Source organism: Molothrus ater, chromosome 2, assembly GCF_012460135.2.
Source record: "Molothrus ater isolate BHLD 08-10-18 breed brown headed cowbird chromosome 2, BPBGC_Mater_1.1, whole genome shotgun sequence".
NCBI classification, from domain to species: domain Eukaryota; kingdom Metazoa; phylum Chordata; class Aves; order Passeriformes; family Icteridae; genus Molothrus; species Molothrus ater.
In genome coordinates, this window is record NC_050479.2 from 112,366,991 (window position 1) to 112,387,534 (window position 20,544).

The following is a 20,544-nucleotide window of genomic DNA, read 5'->3' on the forward strand; positions in this document are numbered from 1 at the left end:
AACAGAACTGTTTGTTCCCTGCAGAACAAAATCAAACACCAAAAAATCAAGAAGGGGAACAATAATAAAAGCAGAAAAATAACTGCTGTTTTCAAAAAGCACTTCCTAACCAAATTAGAGAGAGAGAAAAAAATTTAGAGTATTTCCCTTGGATTTGCAGATGGAAGAACAAAGCAGTAAGTTCAAACAGCTTCCCATGACAGTAAAGGCAATCCACAGGATAAACATAGCACTTTATGTAATTTAAAATAAACAAACAAAAACAATCAGAAAACCATCAAGATCCATACCATTCAAGAAAGATGGATTCTATGTAATAACTTAAATTTTCTTTGGTAGAAAATAAACTGTTAACTTAAAACTAAATGTTTCATTTAAATAAGACATATAACTGATCCACAATAATTACAAGATACTAACACACAGCAAAACAGTTTTGCAAGTATTACTTTCAAGAGAATAGTTTTAGATTAGATATTGAGAAGAAATTCTTTATGGAGAGCGTGGTGAGGCACTGGCAGTGATTGCCCAAGGAATTTGCAGTGTTCCCACCCCTGGAATTGTTCAAGACCAGGCTGGATGGAGCTCTGAGCAACCTGGTCTGGTTGGTCCCTTGCCCAAGCAAGGCAGGGGCTGGAACTCAATGATCTTTAAGGTTCCTTCCAACTAATTATTTTAATTACTATATTAATCAAAGCAAAGTAAAATTATCTGCCGAATTACCACCCAAAATTATCTGCCCACAATTCAGAGGAAAACTTCTCAGAATGTTATATTACTGTTCCTCCTTTGTATTTGATTTTTGTATAGACACTTAGATTCAACGTTGACAAAAGGCCAACAGTGTCACAGAAAGGGACATGAAAATACTTCCATGACAAACTGAACTGTAAGAACCACAGTATCCTGAAAGAAAGATTTCTTACAGTGAGATTTTCTTTTGGCAAAGCAGGGGAGTTAAATTTAACTATTTAATATCTGAGAGTACACGACAGTTCTCCCATTTCAGCTCCCTTTGCTCCAAATACTCCTCTATGAGGTGAGGCCTAGAAGGCATGCTGACAGAACATTTATGTGTTTTATATGCTAATGGGGAAAAGCTTTTGCAAGAGCTGCATATTACATGTCCCACAGGGATCAGGTAATCACTGAGTTAAATGGAGACTTCAGCACTGCCAGGGTCAGTCTGCTCTTTCCTGAAGTGGCAGAACAAAAATAAAGTTCTTAATTTTTTACCTATGGTATACTTTGGAGACAGAAAGTTTATTAAATTTATTTTTAGAAGTAAAACAGTCTTTATACACAAGAGAAGTATATAACACATTTCATAATAATGATCTAGTAAACCAGTGAGCTGTCCCTTAACTGTGTTTTTGAACAACACGAAGTTCCACCTGGACTTGAGAAGAACTTTCCTGTGCAGTGACCAAGCACTGGAACAGATTGTCCAGAGAGGCTGTGGAGTCCCCCTCACTGGGGATATTCCAGAACCACCTGGATGCAATCCTGTGCCATGTGCTCTGGATGGTCCTGCCTGGGCAGGGAGGTTGGGCCCTGCCAGTCTGACCCATCCTGGGATTCATATGCTCCTCATGTATCTGAAAGAGAGGTCTAGTGGATTAGGTAGTGTAAAAAATATATGCAATTAATAAAAAAAACCCCTTGGCAACAGAGATACCATTTTATTATACATACAGTGCTATATCCACATGAATATGGATAAACAAATTCCAAATGAAATGAATAGAAAACCAGAAATCTCTAGGATGTAAAGACCATTAATGAGCATATTGAAGTTAAAAAACCCAATCAGGGCATGTCATATATGTGAAGTTTTATTGATGGGAATGCAAATATAACCATGGTATAATCACAAAAAACAATTAGTAACATTTCATTAAAAGCAATTTCTTAAAAACATCTGCAATCATCTATAACAAATATACTGAACACTTGAATCCTTATATCTTTAATCAAAGTACTCTTATAGAAGTATATTAGAGATGGATAATAAAAACCCAACATTAAACTTTAATATAAAAAAAATGGCAGTAATGCCTAAAACTGGGCATCTAAAATCAGTAGGTATTCTTATGTAGATGGATTTCAGGAAGTGCTGATTATTCTTTCTCTGGAAAATAAATATTCCCATTTGCTTAAAACATGTCCCCCCAAAAAACAGAGGGGCATTTACTGATGGCTAATTACCACCTCAACCTCAAATGAATGCAGATGTTTATTGTTAACACAAATATTTTTTTTGTATATGCTCTCTGGTCACAAGATTCAATTTAATTCATCAATGTGCATACCTGAGGTGCTAGGTTGTCTACATTCAGTTTTCCTGGAAGAGATACTAAACTGAAACAAGTCAATACAGGATATTTTAGCTGAACTGTTCATCTTCTTCAAATCATTCTTCCTTTCCAAGGAACTTGTTCTTCACCTACTGACAAAAGGTGTAAAAGAACCCCATAGATCCTTTATTTATCTCTCATGTCTTCATTGCTTGCATCTGACCTGTTAATAAAAAGAAACATCTGGTCTTAGCACAAGATGAATTCTTGCTGCATTTTGTTTTTTGAAAGCATAAACAGATCTAGATATTTTGGTGTAGTTGCAAGAATGGGAGACAACAAAGCATTTCTTTTTAACTTGCTCTCTCATCCACTTCTGAAATTCCTGTACAGCCAAGTTGTTTCCCCCAAATCTTGCATATTTAACAGGAGACTCTTCACATCTAATACAATTTTTATCTTCTTCAGGCTTATAAGATCACTTTGATGACCATAAAACCTGGAAGTTTTGTTTTATGAAGTATGCATTTCAATTCCTTGTAGGCATTTTGGCTTCCACCTAACTGAACATGAACTACCCAACAGCAAAAGATTTAAAGTTTGGTTTCTAAGAACTCACATGAAAACTTTGCAGTCTGTAGCCACACTTCTCCATATTGCTGCTGCCTGATTGCCACTTCTCAACTCACTTCAAACATTTTCTTGGTTTCCAAAAGCACCCAGCATCCCATTACAAAATGTGGAAATCAGCACAATCTCTCCCACTAAGGGGGAACGCTGTGAGACAGGTTTGTTTTATTCTATGGAGGATGTGCTGCTGCAAAAGCAATCCCATTACAAAATAGGGAAATAGCAAAGTCAGCCTTCACTAGGGAAAAAACCCACAAAACTTTTTGCTCCTGCCACCCCAACTGTGAAAGGGGTCTGGAATGGGTAACTAAGAAAAGTTTGGCTCTGACAAGAACTCTGCACTCATTCACCAGGTGTCATTTCCTCCTCTGAATTTTATGGCATCCCCAGGCTGTGATTTAGGGACTACCATAACTACAGAGTTGTTCCAAATATTTCCATCTGGTGCTCTAGGAATGAGGAGAATCAAGAGTAAAAATTTGTCCTTGAAATATCAAAGTATTCAGCCTTTAAACATATAATTGCCAAACTACATGTGCTTAGGTTACCAGTACCATTTAAACTCAACCCCTCTTCAGCTTTTGGGTTCACTGAACCAGGGACTTAAAGGAAATTTTCAGATAGAGCCCCTTCATGAGGATTTTCAGCTCAGAAAATTAAGAAGTTTAACACTCCATAAGTAATGAATAGCTGTAAGAGCTATGTGAGTGACAGCAGAAGCATCTGCTTGCTGTGCTTAAAAAAAATCTACATATATAAGTTAAATATTTTGTCAGAAATATTTACACAAGCATTTGAGATCCTTTTAAGTAGCATGAAGCTATGTAAAAACCCAAAATTTGGATTGAAACTCTAAAGGTTCTTCCAAGAGAAGTGGAGACTCTGAACATAGCAAGAAAACCTTACTAAGCCAGAACTGTGCCTGAAATTAGGAAAAATTATGATTTAGAATCTGCCTCTATGATGACCGGGTACAGGAGAGGAGGAAACCCAATACCAAAATCCTGGTTCCCTACCCCAGAATTATTTTAGCTGGTGGAGGATACATCACTGCTCCTCTGTAGGGCAGTAAATCTCTTTCTAAAGACTGTTTCTGGCCAGCAGCCCTCCCTCTGAAAACATCACCGAATGGTTTTGTACTCTACAATAACCGGGTAAAACAAACAATCTTTTTCTAGCCAGCAGGACGAGTCTAAGTCGAAAGGACAGCCTGGTGTCCCCAGAGCAGTGGGGATGGGTTAAGCCGGGCCAGGGCTGGCTGCCACCCTTGTGGAAGGGGCTCTGTCCCCGGGCCAGCGCTGACACCCGGCGGCCGCCAGGGCACAGCACAGGCGGGTGCTGCAGCAGCCGAGCCCGCACCACCCGAATTCGGCACTTCACAGCACAAGCAACGCCAGCCAGGGAGCTAAAACTGGCACCAGCCTGCCAAAACTATGCCACACTTCACTAATCTAAACATTGAGCAGGAGGACAAGAGAGACCAGAACCTTACCAACACACAACAGAAGGAGACAACATCTGGACCGAGTTTGTAATTACACAACATCTGTATCAAGTTTGTAATTAAAGATGCTGGATGTGAGACATCATCCAAGCTGGATCTGATATTTTCCATGCAGTTATGAGTGTCTGCATGTCCTATAATCGTTAAGGTGTAAGAAGTTCTTCTTTTGGCTCTGGATTAAAGAGCTGAGGGTGTATAATTAAAACCAGTGTACTTGTCTGTTTACTTGGCTTATTTTCTTTCACCATTTCTTGATACATAACTTTAAGTTATGTAAAACAAGCACAGGACATTAAGAATAAATTAAAGAAGAAACTGAAGTACCACAATAAGAAATTGAAGTGTGGGAGCTGGTATTGTTTAAATGAAAGTGCTACACTGTTTGCAAGAGTGTGTATTAGTATTTCATAATACATACTCTGGTCAGGGAAGCCCACATGATGTTTTGTGTACATTAAGGAGGTAAATGAAAGGCAAATGGGAGATAGAGCTTTAGTACTCACTGTGTAATTTGATCTGACAGCAGAAATGGACATAAAGAAAACAAAGAAAATAATAAAGAAAAAACCTTACAAAATGAAAGAGTTAAACAGAGTGAAAATAAAGCAAGAGAATGACATATGATATACCTTGGAGCCAATCCACACCTTCTTGTAATCCTTCTCCTTTAAGAGCATCACTGGCACTGAAAGAAACAAATCAAATTTCAAAAACATTGTAAAAATACCAGTTTTAGTTGAGTCATCACCAAACTTGTAATTTACATAATTGCAAAGTAGCATCAGGTAGTTTTCTTAAGTTTTCTTTCTATGGAGAAGACTGCTCCTCAAATAATATAGAGTACCTTCCCCAGAGGGAAACACCATTTCATGATATGATCTCTTTTAATTCCAGTTTCAAGGCACAAGGAATCATTCCTAGAATATAAGGGGCTCTGGGAGAGCTCCCACACGAGGCAGACACCTTGTTCTGCAGCACCTCCCTCCTCAGACAATGCTGTGAAAGATGTTTACTCCCTCCAACAGCAGCCATGAATCATGGAATCATTTAGGCTGGAAAAGACCTTTAAGATGATCAAGCCCAAATGTTCTCCATGCAGTTCCTACACACAGTGTGAGAATGCTGGAGTACCAGAAGGAGGAATTATGTGTGTGTACACACTTCATTGTAACAGCAACCCCAGGAGTGGCTGTTAAAGTATAAAACCATTCTGCTACACTGAGAGCAGTGTAAATCCACCTTCTGAATCACTGGGGGATAACTGTTTAAATGCTCTTCATTCTTCAATTCATGAAAACCAGCACAGCAGTGAATCTGGACTGTAACTGCAGTTCCCTATAAAACAATCTTCCAAGAAGCTTGGGAATTCATGAGTGTGATTTCTGGACAAAAACAATGTCCAGGTAATCAAGTTTAACATGAAAGGGTCTAAAATGAAAATTGTAGCTTTCAGCAGCATTTAGCTGCTGATTTCACTTTTATTTATAACAGCTGAGGACTTTAACAGGAAAAAAAACTAACTTCTATAAAGCACTTCTAACTTCTATAAAGCTTACATCCTTCAGGAAAAAGAGTAGCTCCTACAACTAAAAATCCCCTCAAACATGAAAGGGTACAAAGAGTACTGTGTCTCTCTGAATACAGAAGAGAACAGTTTACTAAATGGCCTTTCAACAACAGTTTACTGAAGCATCTGCAGAGTGGAAAAAAACTCTAAAGGTTTTATTTTTGATATTCTCAAACCTGCAAGATAATCTAGCAGGCACACTCAATTTCCCAGCAAAATATAATGTCAACTGATCTTCTCATATCAACCCTGCTTTCTGATTTACTGGAAATCCTCCATTCCATTACTTGGCTAACAGTTCTGCTGTGAAAACTTTAAAGACACAGTCTAAATGAATGCATTATACATTTAAAGTAAGTTTCACCATAAGTTTTTTAATATTACTGTTTTAAATTTAGTGTTTCATGTGTGGAATCTGTCTTTTATCTACTCCATTTATTTTGTACAGTAGTGAGTGGCACGACATGGCTAAAATAGGAATGCACAAAGTAATGCCAATAAAAGGATAGAAAAAGAGAACTTTACCAGATATGCCAGGGCTTGTCTTTGATGTTTTCTAAGGACAGCAGCTGAGACACTTTCACAGATGACACTGCATCCCTGAGGTCCATCTTGTTAGCAAAGAAGAGAATAGGCAGCCGGCGGTGCTTGATGTCTAGGCATGAGCAGAGACCGAACTCTCAGGCCATGAGGCAGCACTCATTAATCTCTGCCCGTAACAAGCTACAAACAACACAGGAGGGTATTCTGCTCACCTGTAGCTACAATCCTCTGAAGGTTGTATCCTACCAAGATGCACACACTGTTGGGTCACCTGGCCTCTGCAACATGCTTCCAAAATGTTTACAAACTTCCTTGCAGGCTTTGGAATCTTCCGCCCCCTCTCCCCCTACCTTATACCCACACTTCAAGCCGGAGATAGGAATTGCTGGTGAAGCTGAGGAACAAGAGATCAAACCACTGCCTACAAACACTGCACATCTCTGCTTAACAAGGACTGGATTTATAAAATGGATGGAAAAAATAATTTGTGTTCATTCATAATATCACAACAATAGCTGAGAAGGGTAGTCTGAATTATCCTTAGTGTCCTGGAAAGCATCCATTACTTCACAGAATTCATAAAACTGGGAAAAATGCACATGTGGACATCCTTTATTCTCCCTTGCCTAGAAGGACTTCTCCAGAACCTCTTTCAGCTAGCAGTGAGAACTACAGACCAAACAAAGTACTCTGGCAATTTCTGGGATACTTACACAAAGACAAGTTTAAACCTTCACAGATTACCCCAAAAGACTACATGGTGATTGAAAGGAAACAAAACATATTCTCTTCAAAGTTACAGATGTAACACTGCCAAGAAAACTACCAGCACCAAGACTAACTCTCAAAGTTTTTCATATTGTTTATACAAAGAATGATATCCAGAATTAGAGAAAATCTAGGTTTTAGTCTATCCATCAGTGCTTGATAGGAAAAGAACTTACACGCTACCACCTCAATGAAAATTGCTACAAAGGCTCTTTTTAAAACAGTAAAAAGAAAAGGTTATTTCACACAGGAAACCAGGTAAGGATTTATATTAAAATGTAAAACATAAGCCATCTGCCCCTGCTGATGGGCAGGAGGATGATAAAACCCCCCAAAATCCCAACAAACTGTCAGTGCTGAAATGGTTGAACTTTCCTAATTATATTCTTTTCCACCTTCCTACTAAATCTTTCCACAGAATCAGTGGAGATAACACTTCCTCCTCATATTCATTTAGAGATGCTAAGTGCTGATCAAAACACTGACAATTTTCACAAACTATTTACCCTTCCTGGAGCTCTTTTGTCCTCTGATGTCCATAAACACAAGTCAAAGGCCTCAAAACACAAGCACAGTATGATTAAATCCGTGTTTTGATTCCATAGTTGAACAGCTATTGAGTCTCCTGACTGAAATTTTAACTGTAATTTACAGTATAATTAAATGAAGCCCAGTAGCCACAGGTTGCAAGTTAAGGGTAAATTAAAACCACATAAATTAGCTGACATCACATATGCAAACAGCCAAGTTAATCAAGGAGTTTCCAGTGTCTTCCTAAACAATTAGAAAGGGGCACAACCTACCCACCCAGACTCATAATGCACACCCAAAGGTATTTGCTAAATAAAGTAATGGTCACAGAAATTTATATTATTTCCTAATGTGCATCATTTCCCTCCCACAATTTTCACAGTTACTAATGGAAAGCAAATTTTTTCTAGCTGCAAGTGGTTATGAATTAGCACATTAAAAAATATTCCAGACACTAGATGTGTGATGTGCAATTTTACACAAAGAATTTCAGTTTAGTTTAGAAGCATGTGCTGGAGGTGAAGTGACCCAAGAGTCATCATCTAATCCAGGTAATCTATGACTACCATCTTTCAAAGTGCTGAAGAATGAAATTTGAGTAAAAAAACAAAATATGATACAGTTATCATTAAACAAACTGTTATTTGAAGAGTGCATTGTCCATTAATGTAAGTAAAAATAATTTATAGCTCTGATTCACAAAAGAGTCCCAGCTAGTACAACTTCTAACCCCATTAATGCTTCACAGGACACATTCCCTTCCCTTTCCCTCAAGCAAAGCTTGGCAAAAAGACAGGGAACTGTTTTACTGTGGGATTGCTAAGATTTTCAGAGACAGGAATTGATTCAATTCCATTTAAAACTTAGGTAAATACATGCATTTAAACCACTCCAGGAGGATGACACCGACAGAAGCAGAGATTGGGAGAAAGTAGGGTATGCAGCAAGAAAGAACACTAATACAAATAAAAGTACTGATATTGCAAACCAGTTGTATATTGATTCACCCAACAGCTACTTTTATTGAACATTATCCTAGAAGAACTTTTCAAGCTCTTTGGTTCTCTTAGATGTGATATATTAAAACTGATAAATCAGTGACACTGTTGCTGTGTTGGAGCTAAGCTACTCCATGGCAGAAATCTACAACTGCTGTCTCCTGGCTCTCAGGACTGCACTCAGTGGCCAGAGCCTGGTCTTTTGCTCTTCTGAAGTTGAAGACACAAACTCATGAACAACTGAACAGCACTGACCTGCTAGGCCAGCATTAGTGACCTATTACTGCCTAAATGAAAAGCCCCACCTAAGGTTACTTCTACTCTGTCTAAACATTTTTATTCTTCTGCCCTCTGTTAAACCAGTAACTTCTTCCAGCAGCTTTACCTCTCACCCTTGGCCCTGTGTGGTTCACTCCACTACCAGAATTGGGTTTTACTGCTGCAGTTAATTCCTGACTTGGTACAAAGCGCCCTGGCCTCTGTGTAATCCACCTGCAGCCTTTGGCTCACCTCATCCTCCCTGTGACTTTTGTAACGCTGTCTTTTCAGTGCCTACATTTGAAGTAGCCCGTACCCTTGAATGAGAAATTAGAGCATGAGAATAAGAAGGTCCAGTCAGCTCCAGCATCTTTGTTGATGAATTAAAGTGTTGTATACAGTCTTCATGGAGAATAAAGTCATGGGAACATATTTGTCCCTACCACACATTGCTTTTCTTAGAAATACAAGTCAGCTTTTCCTTTCTTATTTTCAGCATGGGAATCTTACAAGTTAAGGCTCTATCAGTTTAACAAATAATTAAGGAATCACAGGATTATTTAACTTTTATACTTCCTAGATGTAGCTTAATATTCTGGTTAGGCAGAGCAAAAGTGCTGAAAGTCAAAATTGCATATTGCTTACAGACACATCCCAGTAAGTTGGATACATGGAAGGGCAAAGAATTGACTGATATCAGAACTTAATTAAGGTGCAGTCTCATGTAAAAAAAAACCCAACCAAACCCCTAAAAACAAGACCCTGATCACAGATCCTCTCATATGCTCTTCCACAGGGAATTGAAACTGATTGGTGTAATTATCCCTTTGGATTTCTGGCTAAAGCATAAAAAAATTTAATGAGGATGACAAAAGAAAGTTAAATGTTACATTAAAGGAATTAGCTATCTTCATGGAAAAAACAGACAGGGAGACACAGTTTTGTCTCTGCTGGTCATCACAAGAAGCCTGTCCAGCTTCCAACTCAAAGTCTATTCTTTCTCAAAACAATGTAACTTTTGATCTATATTGATTAATAAGAGACCAACCCAACTCAGTGTAGAAAGCTGAATTGTGACCAATTTCCAAATGTGAATAGGTAAAAAAAAAACCAACCCACATGTTTTGGAAGACTATTGCGCTAATATTCATGAAAGGTTAAAATACTTGCAATGTAGTCAGAATGTGTCAGATAAGGGCTTTTCGTAAGGCAACATAACAAATATGGACACAGAATGGGAAAAAAGCCTCCTCACCTGGATGATTCAGAAGGGTGTCAAGTTCTTCTTTGGCCACAACCATTCTTAATTTGTCACTGCTATCAATGACAAAAATAATGGCTTGGCCTTCTCTGCGTAACATAGAAAGAGCAAAGAGGCAAATTATAGGTTCTCAAAGAAATGAATATTCTGTGAATAAGAAAAGGCTTCAGAAGAAACACCAAGAAAAAAGTCCAAACAAACCTGATTTTTCCTCTAATTTTTGTCATTGTTATTTACCATTAACATTTGAATCCTTTCTTATTTCTGAAATTCAGTCTTTGGGTAACATGCATAATTTTTTTAGACATGAGGCTGTTACCTGCCCCTACAAGGTTCAGTCTCCACACACCTTCTAGAAAAGCTTGGTTTTACTACTCAGACTGAAAAATGAACTTCAACTGCTATTTTGGCATTGTAGTCAGGCAGGAAAAAAAAACCCATAAAGACAAATCTTTACAGAAATTCTGTATTTCCTGTACTAAAGTCTATTTAGAGAAAGGTCAAATAATTTTTTAGACAAAACCTGTGTCCATAGTTAAGCATATGCAGGTTATTTTAACCTTTACAACATATCCTGCATAAACTGGATCTTTCTTTATTTTTTAAAATAACAGGTAAAAACTTTCAACTATTTCAAATCATTAGGACATTTTGCTGGTAGTGTGACCACAGTCATAAAATAAATGCAGCTACTCAAGTCATTATTTCAGGCTGTTACTGATATTTTGACCTGATGTTCCATTTATTGAAAATTGTTTTGAAAACCAAATAAAATCTCACCAGTTCATAATTCACCTGTTGTAAACACCCACAGAAATATATTTCCATATTAATGTAATCACTTCTCCTTCATTTTACGTTTCTCTGAGACACCAGTATGAATACATTCTTTACCCTCCAGCACCATCTATCTTTGTATTTTGATAAGAAACAGATCTATACCTGCTGGAAACCAGAAATAACCTGAGCAGCCCAAGATTGTATGAGAAGGCCCATTCTTTTCTGGTGTACAGAACCTTTAGTAAATAAAGCTTTTGCATATTAGCTGGAAATGCCTAAGCAATTTTCATGAGCACAGAGTATTTTACCAGAGGAATGAAAGTACTGTCATGCATTTACCACCAAAGAAGGAACTTCCCAAAGAAGTATCAGGGATAGGGACACAGCATGACTTGGGGATTATTTAAGATAAATGTACTTAGAGAATGAACTAGAAGATACTTTCAAGCTAAACAGAAGAAAAGTCCAGACTTGAAGGACTCCAAGGCAACTACTTTGACACTTGCCCAGATTTAATTTCCTGCAAAATTAAATCTTGCTTAACTTTATAAACTGAACAACACATAATTATTTTATTAATATTTTATTTAATTAACAGAAATTATTGTTTTTATATTATTCTTAGAAGTTAATCTTAAATACATGCCTACTGCACTTGTTCAGGACCAGAGGAGGATACAAGTGCATATTTCACTGTCAGCATAACCTAAACCACTCCCTTACTGTTAGGGAGTTATTGTTAAGATGAAAAAGCCATTTATGCCCCACAAGGGATAAGTTACTGCATTAAATACAGCAATCACAAAAATTATTTGCTTATGAAGCACTCTGCTAGCATTTTGAGAGCAGCCTGAGGGCATCAGTTACTGAAATGCAAATCTAACACTCTTGAACAATGAAGATCTGCTGGCCAAATGTTTTCAATGCTAAAACAACTTGCACAGGAAGGAGAGGAAGCATTAATCTTCAATTAAAAAACAATTTAAGCTCTACCACAACTGATATTAATATTTAATCAATATTATAATCTTCGGAATTTATCCCTTCTACTTCTCCAAGCTACTCCTGCATGGTTTTGTATTGTTCGTGTTATCAGGATCAGGATCAGGCATTACAGAATAACAGTGAGACAATGCAAATAAAGGTTAACCAGAGAATGGTGTCCGTCTATTACCAAAAGGCAATGCCAGAGTGTTATAAATACAGAGAATATCCTGTTTAATAAATGACATTAAGAATGTTCATTCAGGTTCTTAGTTACACGTGCCTTATCCTCTGAGGTTCATTTCCTTCACCTCTAAAAATCTCAGCCGTCAGCCAATATCTTGCAGGTTTTAAGTTGACCTACAGGAGAACTGAATAGCTGAAAACCTAACTCATCTTGAGCTTTCTTAGAGGATTTGTTTTCAGGTTTCAACATTTAAATCTCATTTCTAGTATGTTCCCCAAAGTTGTCCCCGAAAGCACAGAGTAACACCAGATAAAAATTTTCATTTGTTAGAATAGAAAGTTTTATTTATCCAGAGTAAACCTTCTGTCAAACACCACGGTATAAGCCTTCTCTGAATCATTTCTAACCACTAGATATTATACCTCTGTTTAAATAACCTACAAAACAGTTAACATGAACATCAGTGCTTTAAAATAAATGATAGGCTTACTTGTAGTAGTGTTCCCAGAGGTCTCTGTATTTCCCTTGACCTGACATATCAAACACTGTGAAAGACAAACTGCAAAGAAAAGAAGTGCATGAGGCCAAGGAAAAAAGAACAGAACCCAAACCACATCCATTTTCTTTGCTACCCTGACCAAAAAAAAACAAAAAAACCCCAGATCAGTTTGAATTCCAATCAACTGAGAAAAATTCCCAAATGAACTCTGGTTGCACTATCTGCCTTCAAATGATCCTACTCAGTTTTGCAGCCTTATTACAGAAATATTTCACAATGGGAAATCTGTTTATTATCTGAATAAAAAAACTAAACCAATTATTTGAAGTTACATCAAATGCAAAATAAACTCCCATTCAGTCTCTATATCATGCTAATATCAAACACTGTTTATGAGTAAATGAAATTCAGATGACCATGACTTAAAGTCCATAGCCTGTCTTAAATTCTGTCCCTAGACAGGCATAAATGTGGGCAAAATAAAAGACTTTAAAAAAAAAAATTCCACCTTTAGGGGAAAAAAAAAAGAGTACATTTTGGTAAAATGGGTGAGTTCAGATGTGAGATTTCACCCAAACACTACATACAGCAAGGCAACTTACTGAACACTACTAAAAGTTCTCATCTGCTCCTGAAAAGTTTACAGAGGCAACATCGAGTTCAGAACTAGGCTCTCCTTTTTTGGGTAGGCCCAAGTAGCTCTCCAAGTGGAGGCCCCCAAAAAAAGAAGGTTAGGAAAAGGAAGCTCTCCAGACATCCTTGCCACTCCATGTCCAGACATAGAGCTGTGGGTTTGTCAGTTTGTAGAGTTTGAGGTTTTGGGGTGGGATTTTTAGGGGTTGGTTTTTTTTTTTTTAAACATTCTACATGGTGGATTTACAGGTCATCATCTCTCCTACTACAGGATCAGAATAAAAAAAAGCAATATAAATTTACATTCTCATATGTGAAGTCCCAAACTTGTCTGATGTACTTTATTGGGACAGAGCTCAGTTGTGGAAGCTCTTAGAGAAATACGAAACCTCTCAGTCTTACACATCAGCTCAAGGAATAAACAATTTTCTTGCAGATCCCCCACCCAGTGAGGCCACACTGCTTGGTCTGAAGACTAACTGCACAAATTAAAAGATCCAGTGAAGGCTAAAAAATAAAAAATGATGCTTCCTCCTTGAAATATCCTCGTGTCACGACAGTCTTTTAATCTAAATCTTAGTCTTCATTCAACTAATGACGTCTTACTCTGCTTCCTGGCCTTTGCACCTGCCACCTTTACATTGCTAAAGCTGTAGCCATCCTTTTGCATGTAATGAGATTACACTGCAATCTTTTCAGAGTACCTCCAGTGAGAGTGCTTAATTTAGGTTACCAGATTGAGAGTGGAATTTAGGCTGCCACCTCAGCAGCTGTCTCTCCTCCAGTCTGTAACAGTGCCCTATTCTGAAACTCTCAACAGATAGGGATCAGATGTTTATGCAGGCTACTGCAAAGAAACTAAAAAAAATTTTAAAATTAATACTTCTATAGCAGCACAAAACACACATTATATTCTAACACACTCAGTCCTGGATCATGATTAGGTCTCGTGGGTACTACATTTTAACAAACTGCAATGCCAAATCTTTACACCACTACACATGATACTCAGTTACAAACCCACTGAAAGAGATCATTAAGTCCAACTATGGTGTAATAATCATTACTGCTAATGAAGAAAGAAAGTACTACCTTGAAGTTTTGAATTTCTCTATACTGAATCCTATTGTTGGAACGATGTCCTGAGTTTGAGCCTTTGAAGAAAGGAAAGCACAGATTTTACAATCAAATTAGAAAATGCAAATACTGAAATATATTTAAAACATGAATACCTTAGAGATCTATTTTTGCTCCAAACTGTGAAATATTAAGAAAGTTCCCAGAAAAGTAAAGTTTTTCAGAATCAAGGGTTTTGTATTTTCTGGGGAATAGAGTAAACACTACTGGAATTGCCAAAACACAAAGCACTATTAAGAGATCTGTCTGATAACTGATTTACTACTGAGCTGGTCAAGGAACCTCTCAGCCAAGTTGGTGGAAAAGGGCAGCTCCTCTAAGAAGCATGGGTATTGAGCAGGAAGAAAGGTCACATCCCATAGATTACAGAGCTGCCTGAGAAAGTGACATGCAATCCTTGCCCAGACTCCTAGAGCCCCTTATCCCAAACACCACCCATAGGCAGGTCCAGCAGAAACAACTGCAGAGAGATGGAAACACATTTGGATTTGCCAGGCCCTAATATATTGCTCCTGGGGCAAAGCAGAAGTTCTTAAGAAGACTGATTTGACCCAGAGCTCAAAATAACCTGTCCATTGAACTTACTAAAAAGAAACAGTTTTATTAACTTTGATCTAAAGACATTTGTTGCATGCTAGACTATTTGGCATGTCTTGCAAGGGCAGGACTTACGCAAGTTGGATACAAGTTATCCTCCTATAAATTGTCATAACAAACAAATTCTATTTATTCTACTCGTGTAATTCCACTGAGAGCTTCTCTAATGCCCATTATTGTGATAAATCTTCAAGTTTGAGTTCAACTGTAGTTAGGAATCCTTTACTGTTTAAGGCATGACATAGAGACCCTCTACAAAAAACGTCTCAGTAATTACATAAAGTACAATTTGCCTGGTACACATTGTAGCCTTTCTCCCAAACAACTGGCAGCAGATAGCACGGAGTTTATAGTCTTTGTTTATAAATCTACTCAATTTTCAGTGGAAGAATAATTGCCAGGAATGGAAGAGTAGCAGACTCACCACTATGTCACACTTTTTAAACAATGCCCAGTGGACTCATCAGGTAAAATTTAATGAAAATTCATAATAATAATAATAATAATAAAAAAGCTGTGTCCTGATATAAATAGCAAAAAGCAGTTTCCCAGATGCAAATAACCAAGATGCACAACCTTTGGCTTTGAACATGCCTATCAAAATTAGTCTATTTCTAGTCCATACACATATCTATAAACAAGGATCTTACTTTCAGAATATTAGGCACTCCTAGTGGCCTCAAACACTTTTCACTGGACAAATGAACCGCAAGTATTAATGGTATTTATTTTGAAAATTATTCTGCTTTAAAAATAGTGAAGTCACCCTTAAACCTGCATCTTCTTTTTATTTCCTATTTTGTTGTCTCTTATTTTTCAGGAAGAGATTAAAATAAACATGATAAGTTGTTGTACAACTGTATTAATCCTAAATGTTCAACATCACTTGTAACTGTAATCCTGTGACAATTATTTAAGTGATTTAAGTGGCTCTTCCAGATCCTGATTTCAGCCATCATAAACCCTTCCTTGTTGGGTGATCTTAACAAAAGTGTGCCACGTTAACAGTGGGGTTTTTCTGGAAAATAATGTGCATGTGAATGCTTACCCTTAGTTTTAGTTAGCTGGAAAATCTTAAAATATATTTGTTCCACTGTGCTAAATCACAAGCTCTTCACATCTTTTCCATGGGCACATCCTTTGTAACAGCATGCAAACCCAGATCAAACAAACCCCCAGCAGTGAACCATGCAGGCTACTTACATTTGAAGGTTTAAGTTTATTGATGATCGTTGTTTTGCCGCTGTTGTCCAAGCCAAGGCACAAGACGTGAACCTCCTTTTTCTTCAGGCCAAGCCATCCTGCCAGCTTGTCAAACAATCCCATGGCTGTGGCTGGAAGTCACAGGGACCACAGGCTGTTCAGGGAATCAGAGCTGTTGGAAGAGTGCTACGTGCAGGGCAGCGCTGGCACCCAGGGGGGCATGGGCCCGAGCAGCCTCACACCTGGGAGGGATGGTGTGAGCAGGACCCTACACAAACACAGCCCCAGGGGCTGGCTCTGCACATAAGCACATGGAGGGTAAGCTGATTACAGCCAGGATACCAAAGTAGCCGGGCTGTTTATAGCCCTGTCTGTATCACACAATGCCCTTGATTCTGGGCAGAAAACCTTCTGAGCAGCCCAAAGAGGGGCACGACTGCAGCGCCACCAGGGCTCCCACCAAAGTGACCAAAACCAAAAGGAGGGTCATTATCTTTACCTCAAATTGTCAGCAGTACACCATTCAGACAACAAAACAGTATTTCCCTTCTGCAGCACCTGCTACATAATTTACTGAACCCTGCACTAAACAAAACACTCTCTGTTGATTCAATTCAAACTCTCAATTTGCCAAAATTTTGCCAATACTGACATGTATAAATTAGGAACTCTTTGTTCACCACAAATAGAAACTGATTTAAATAGATCTAACACACACCAAAACATTCACCCACACGTCAGGGAGATGCCAAACCTCTGCTGCTGCCCAGAGACTGTGGCTGAAGTTACCTGGCAGTGGCACATTGAAAGGAGATTACATCACGTGTTGCCCTGCAATACCTGGCTAAATGCACTCTGCAAAGAGGATAACCCTTGTCTGCCCTGAATGAATTCCACTAGAAATAATTGCAGCAATCAGACAACTGAAAACTTTGAGATGCCTTGAATAATAAAGTATTTAATTTATGTCAGAGGATTTCTGGAGTGGTGAAGGCTGTTTTTTTTTCTTAATAAATTAAAAACACACTGCACTGGATAACTCAGGTAGCAAGCTGAGGAAATCATAGCAGGAGGGAGGAAAGGTAAAAAAACCCATCAATAACAAATCTTCGATCACACTCTTTTACTAGCTGACTACAAAATGATGGTTAACTGCTTTTTAGTAATTTCAAAACTTTGCATTTAATGAAGTCACACAAGTAATCATTCTGGCTAAAGGATGATTTTTCCTTTTTAAAACCAGATCTTTCTTAGAGCTTTCCCTTGTGCATTTTGATTCAGGACTGGGCATGATCTACATTACAGCTACATAGAATTATTACCAACCCATACTACCAAAAAATGTTGAATTGTTACCAAAACCCACAGAATTATTACCAAAAAAACAATATTAGTTATAGCAAGTCTCTCATTCTAACTCCTTTTGCTTTACGCCCCACTCCTTTTCTAATCCATATATACAAATCAGAGAGCAGATTAAAGCTGCTTATTGTCAAATTAACCTGACAAAACCCTGCTCCATCACACATTACTTTCTTATCCAATCAAGAGCTTCATCCATCTGTTATAGATGAACAAAAAAATAGAGGGTTAAAAAAATACATTCTAGAGGGCCAAATAATACGTTGTAGGCACTCCTAAAATGAAACAGGAGGAAATACAAGGCCTTAAAAATACTTCTAGGGCTTCACTTTTAAATCCAAAATCTTAAATACACAAAAGTTTCTAGAAATATTTTAATTAGAGACATGTTTTTGGAAATTAGCAAAATTTCCTACTAGTTGGCACAGTCATTATTTAAGAACACAGAGGGAAAGAAATGCACCCTTGACTTCTTGCCCTGCCCCTATTCTCATGTTTTTTCTCAGCTGTGAAGAGTTACAGCAGCTACAGCTAACACAGGTGCCATTTTTCCCTTTTTTTTGCCAGCTGATATTTTGCCTACAGTGACATACAGCATACATCAGACATCTCAGAAAATTATTTCAGCCAGAGTCTGGTCCAGGAGCTTAACAGCAAACTCTCCAAGCTTTTTTATTAAGAAAGGATGTTCTTTCATGTCTGATCTTTGTCTATTTTCAAACCTAATCAACAACACAGGAGATTTAATCAGTGAAATAGAGAGCAACCAACAAACAAGCTCTAAGCGATGTCCAGGTGTTTGAAAAACAAATGAATTTTTTCGGTAGAACTGCCTTGTTTAGGTTTAGGGCTGGATATGTTTCAACGGTCTAAGATCCAAAGAAGGGAAAGACTGAGCATGTGGGATAATTAGCATGGGAAGCAAGAGAGTCATTAGCCACCAGAAGGCAGGATACCATCTGATAAGAGAGCTAGGTGACATGCAGTCAGTGAACATAAATGCCTTTGTTTGCTAAAATGTACAAACAGTGAAAAGCTTTGGTAGTGGCCGTGCTGGATTTGCCGCCCAGTTCCCCTTTCTGCGCAGAAGCAGAAATAAACCAAATACCTGGGCTCTGTGCGTGGCTCGGCCTCTGGCACACTGGGTGCAAGGACCCAATTCAGGACAAGGCCTGGCAGCTTCCCTCCCTTCCGTCCGCACCACAGGGCCTCGGCAGCGGCCGCGGGTCCCTTCTCCCAGGCCAGGACAGGCTCTCCCTCTCCCAGAGGGTCCCGGGGAAAGCCGGCACAGGGTCCCCAGGGGAGGCCGGCCCCGGGCCCCCCTCCCCGGGTGCGGCCCCGCGTCCCCGCGGCCGCAGCACCGACCTGGGCCCGGGAGGCGCCCGCCGGGCCCGCGCGCCGCCGCCGCCGTTGCCGAGGAAACCGAAGCCCCGCCCTCTCCCCGCCCCACCAATCGCGTCCCGCCGCCCCACCCGCTCCGCCTCTTCCGGCCAATGGGGGGAGGGCGTTGGGGCGGGGCCACGCCCGAGGCCGCGCCCCCGGGCGGTGGGGCTGAGGGGGCGGGGTTGAGGGGCGTCCCCATCATTCTCCGTGTCCAGCGCCTCGGGAATTGCTTGTTTCCAAGCACTGTCTCTCTCTCGAGTGCCTGGATAAATCGTCTTGGGGATTGCGTTGAGCACAGAAGGAAACCCCTGAGTCAGAACGGCCACCCGAGGTGTTGACAGCACCGCCCGTTCCGAAGCGGGCGCTTTGGCAGAATGGAAAATCTCAAATGCACGCGTCACTGGGGCAGTGACAGCAGCAAGGCTTGGGGGGAAGGCAGCCTTGCTAGGCCAGGCACAGAGGCTGAAAATACACTTAGGATTTTTTTTTTAATTCTATTTTTTTATTTTATGCATAACATAGTCCTGTCAGATTGGTTGAAGGTCTGCTGTATTTCCTGTATCAAGAAGGTTCCGAATAAAAGATGAGATTCCCTTGAAGTGGCATTATGAGCCACTGAAGGAACAGGCGGGTAGCATTAATCCCACAGTGAAACTCTAATTAAGCACTTCCTGGACTCTAACCAAGTTGTGAGGTATATCTGGTAGAGAAGAGTGTTTCTGTCTGAAATCAGCCCCTATCTGAGGAGTCGTTCTGAATTCAGTGGAGAACGCAGAACGGCAAAGGCATTTCTGTAACCAGATCTAAAATGAAATATTCATTCTTCATTATGTACACTGTGTTAAACCTGACAGTCCTCGGTGAGAAAGCTCTTCCCATGTAAAATAAAGAGGACGTAATGGACTGTGGGCATCTGACACTTATTTCCTATTACTTTACAGCTACTTCTGTTCAGTCTTGCATTGCATGCATGTGATTTTATGCAATGAAAGGCTCATTATAACTTTAAGCTTTTTGAGGTAGGGTCTGGTTATTGTATATGGCATTCACTTCTCTGTGAATTTTCGTGCGTTGCCCTGGAATTATTTACATAATACGATCAGTTTTAAAACTGCTTTTGTCAGTGAAAGCTTTGACAAATACTAGAGGAGTTGCATGGCTCAGTGAATCACCATGAGGAGGGTGAACGGTACTGCAGAATCTTAATTGTGCATTAAAAGCCATTTAAAATTCAGATTCACAGTGTTTCCCAAGGAGAGAGCATGAGCATGGCTGTTTGCAGCTTTTAATGTGCATGTTTTTTTTTCCCTGATGCTGTGAACTGTGTGTGCTTTTTGAGCATAAATGCTCAGTGGTAAGCACAGAAGAGCATTTTTTAGCTGAAGAAAACAACACCACCTCAAAGCATTGCAGGTGTTGGAG

The 20,544-nt window shown here is 39.2% G+C and overlaps 1 protein-coding gene across 5 annotated transcripts; it reads right to left on the reverse strand.

Moving 5' to 3' along the window:
• Positions 1 to 1,662: 1,662 nt before the first annotated feature.
• ARL6 (ADP ribosylation factor like GTPase 6) lies at positions 1,663 to 19,128 on the reverse strand. 5 transcript variants are annotated; one of them, XM_036390288.2, is made up of 8 exons: positions 19,105 to 19,128; positions 16,378 to 16,508; positions 14,533 to 14,594; positions 12,799 to 12,867; positions 10,352 to 10,446; positions 6,524 to 6,653; positions 5,061 to 5,116; positions 1,663 to 2,520 (listed from the first exon to the last, which is right to left on the reverse strand). In XM_036390288.2, exons 2-8 carry the CDS (start codon positions 16,498 to 16,500, stop codon positions 2,495 to 2,497), a joined length of 561 nt encoding a protein of 186 aa, XP_036246181.1. In that variant the 5' UTR covers positions 16,501 to 16,508; positions 19,105 to 19,128; the 3' UTR covers positions 1,663 to 2,494. The 5 variants fall into 5 exon arrangements, with proteins under 5 accessions (XP_036246181.1, XP_036246164.1, XP_036246172.1 ...); XM_036390271.2 differs by having other exon boundaries at positions 16,378 to 16,531; positions 19,105 to 19,120; XM_036390279.2 differs by lacking the exon at positions 19,105 to 19,128 and adding an exon at positions 18,848 to 19,089.
• Between the last annotated feature and the right edge of the window lie 1,416 nt (positions 19,129 to 20,544).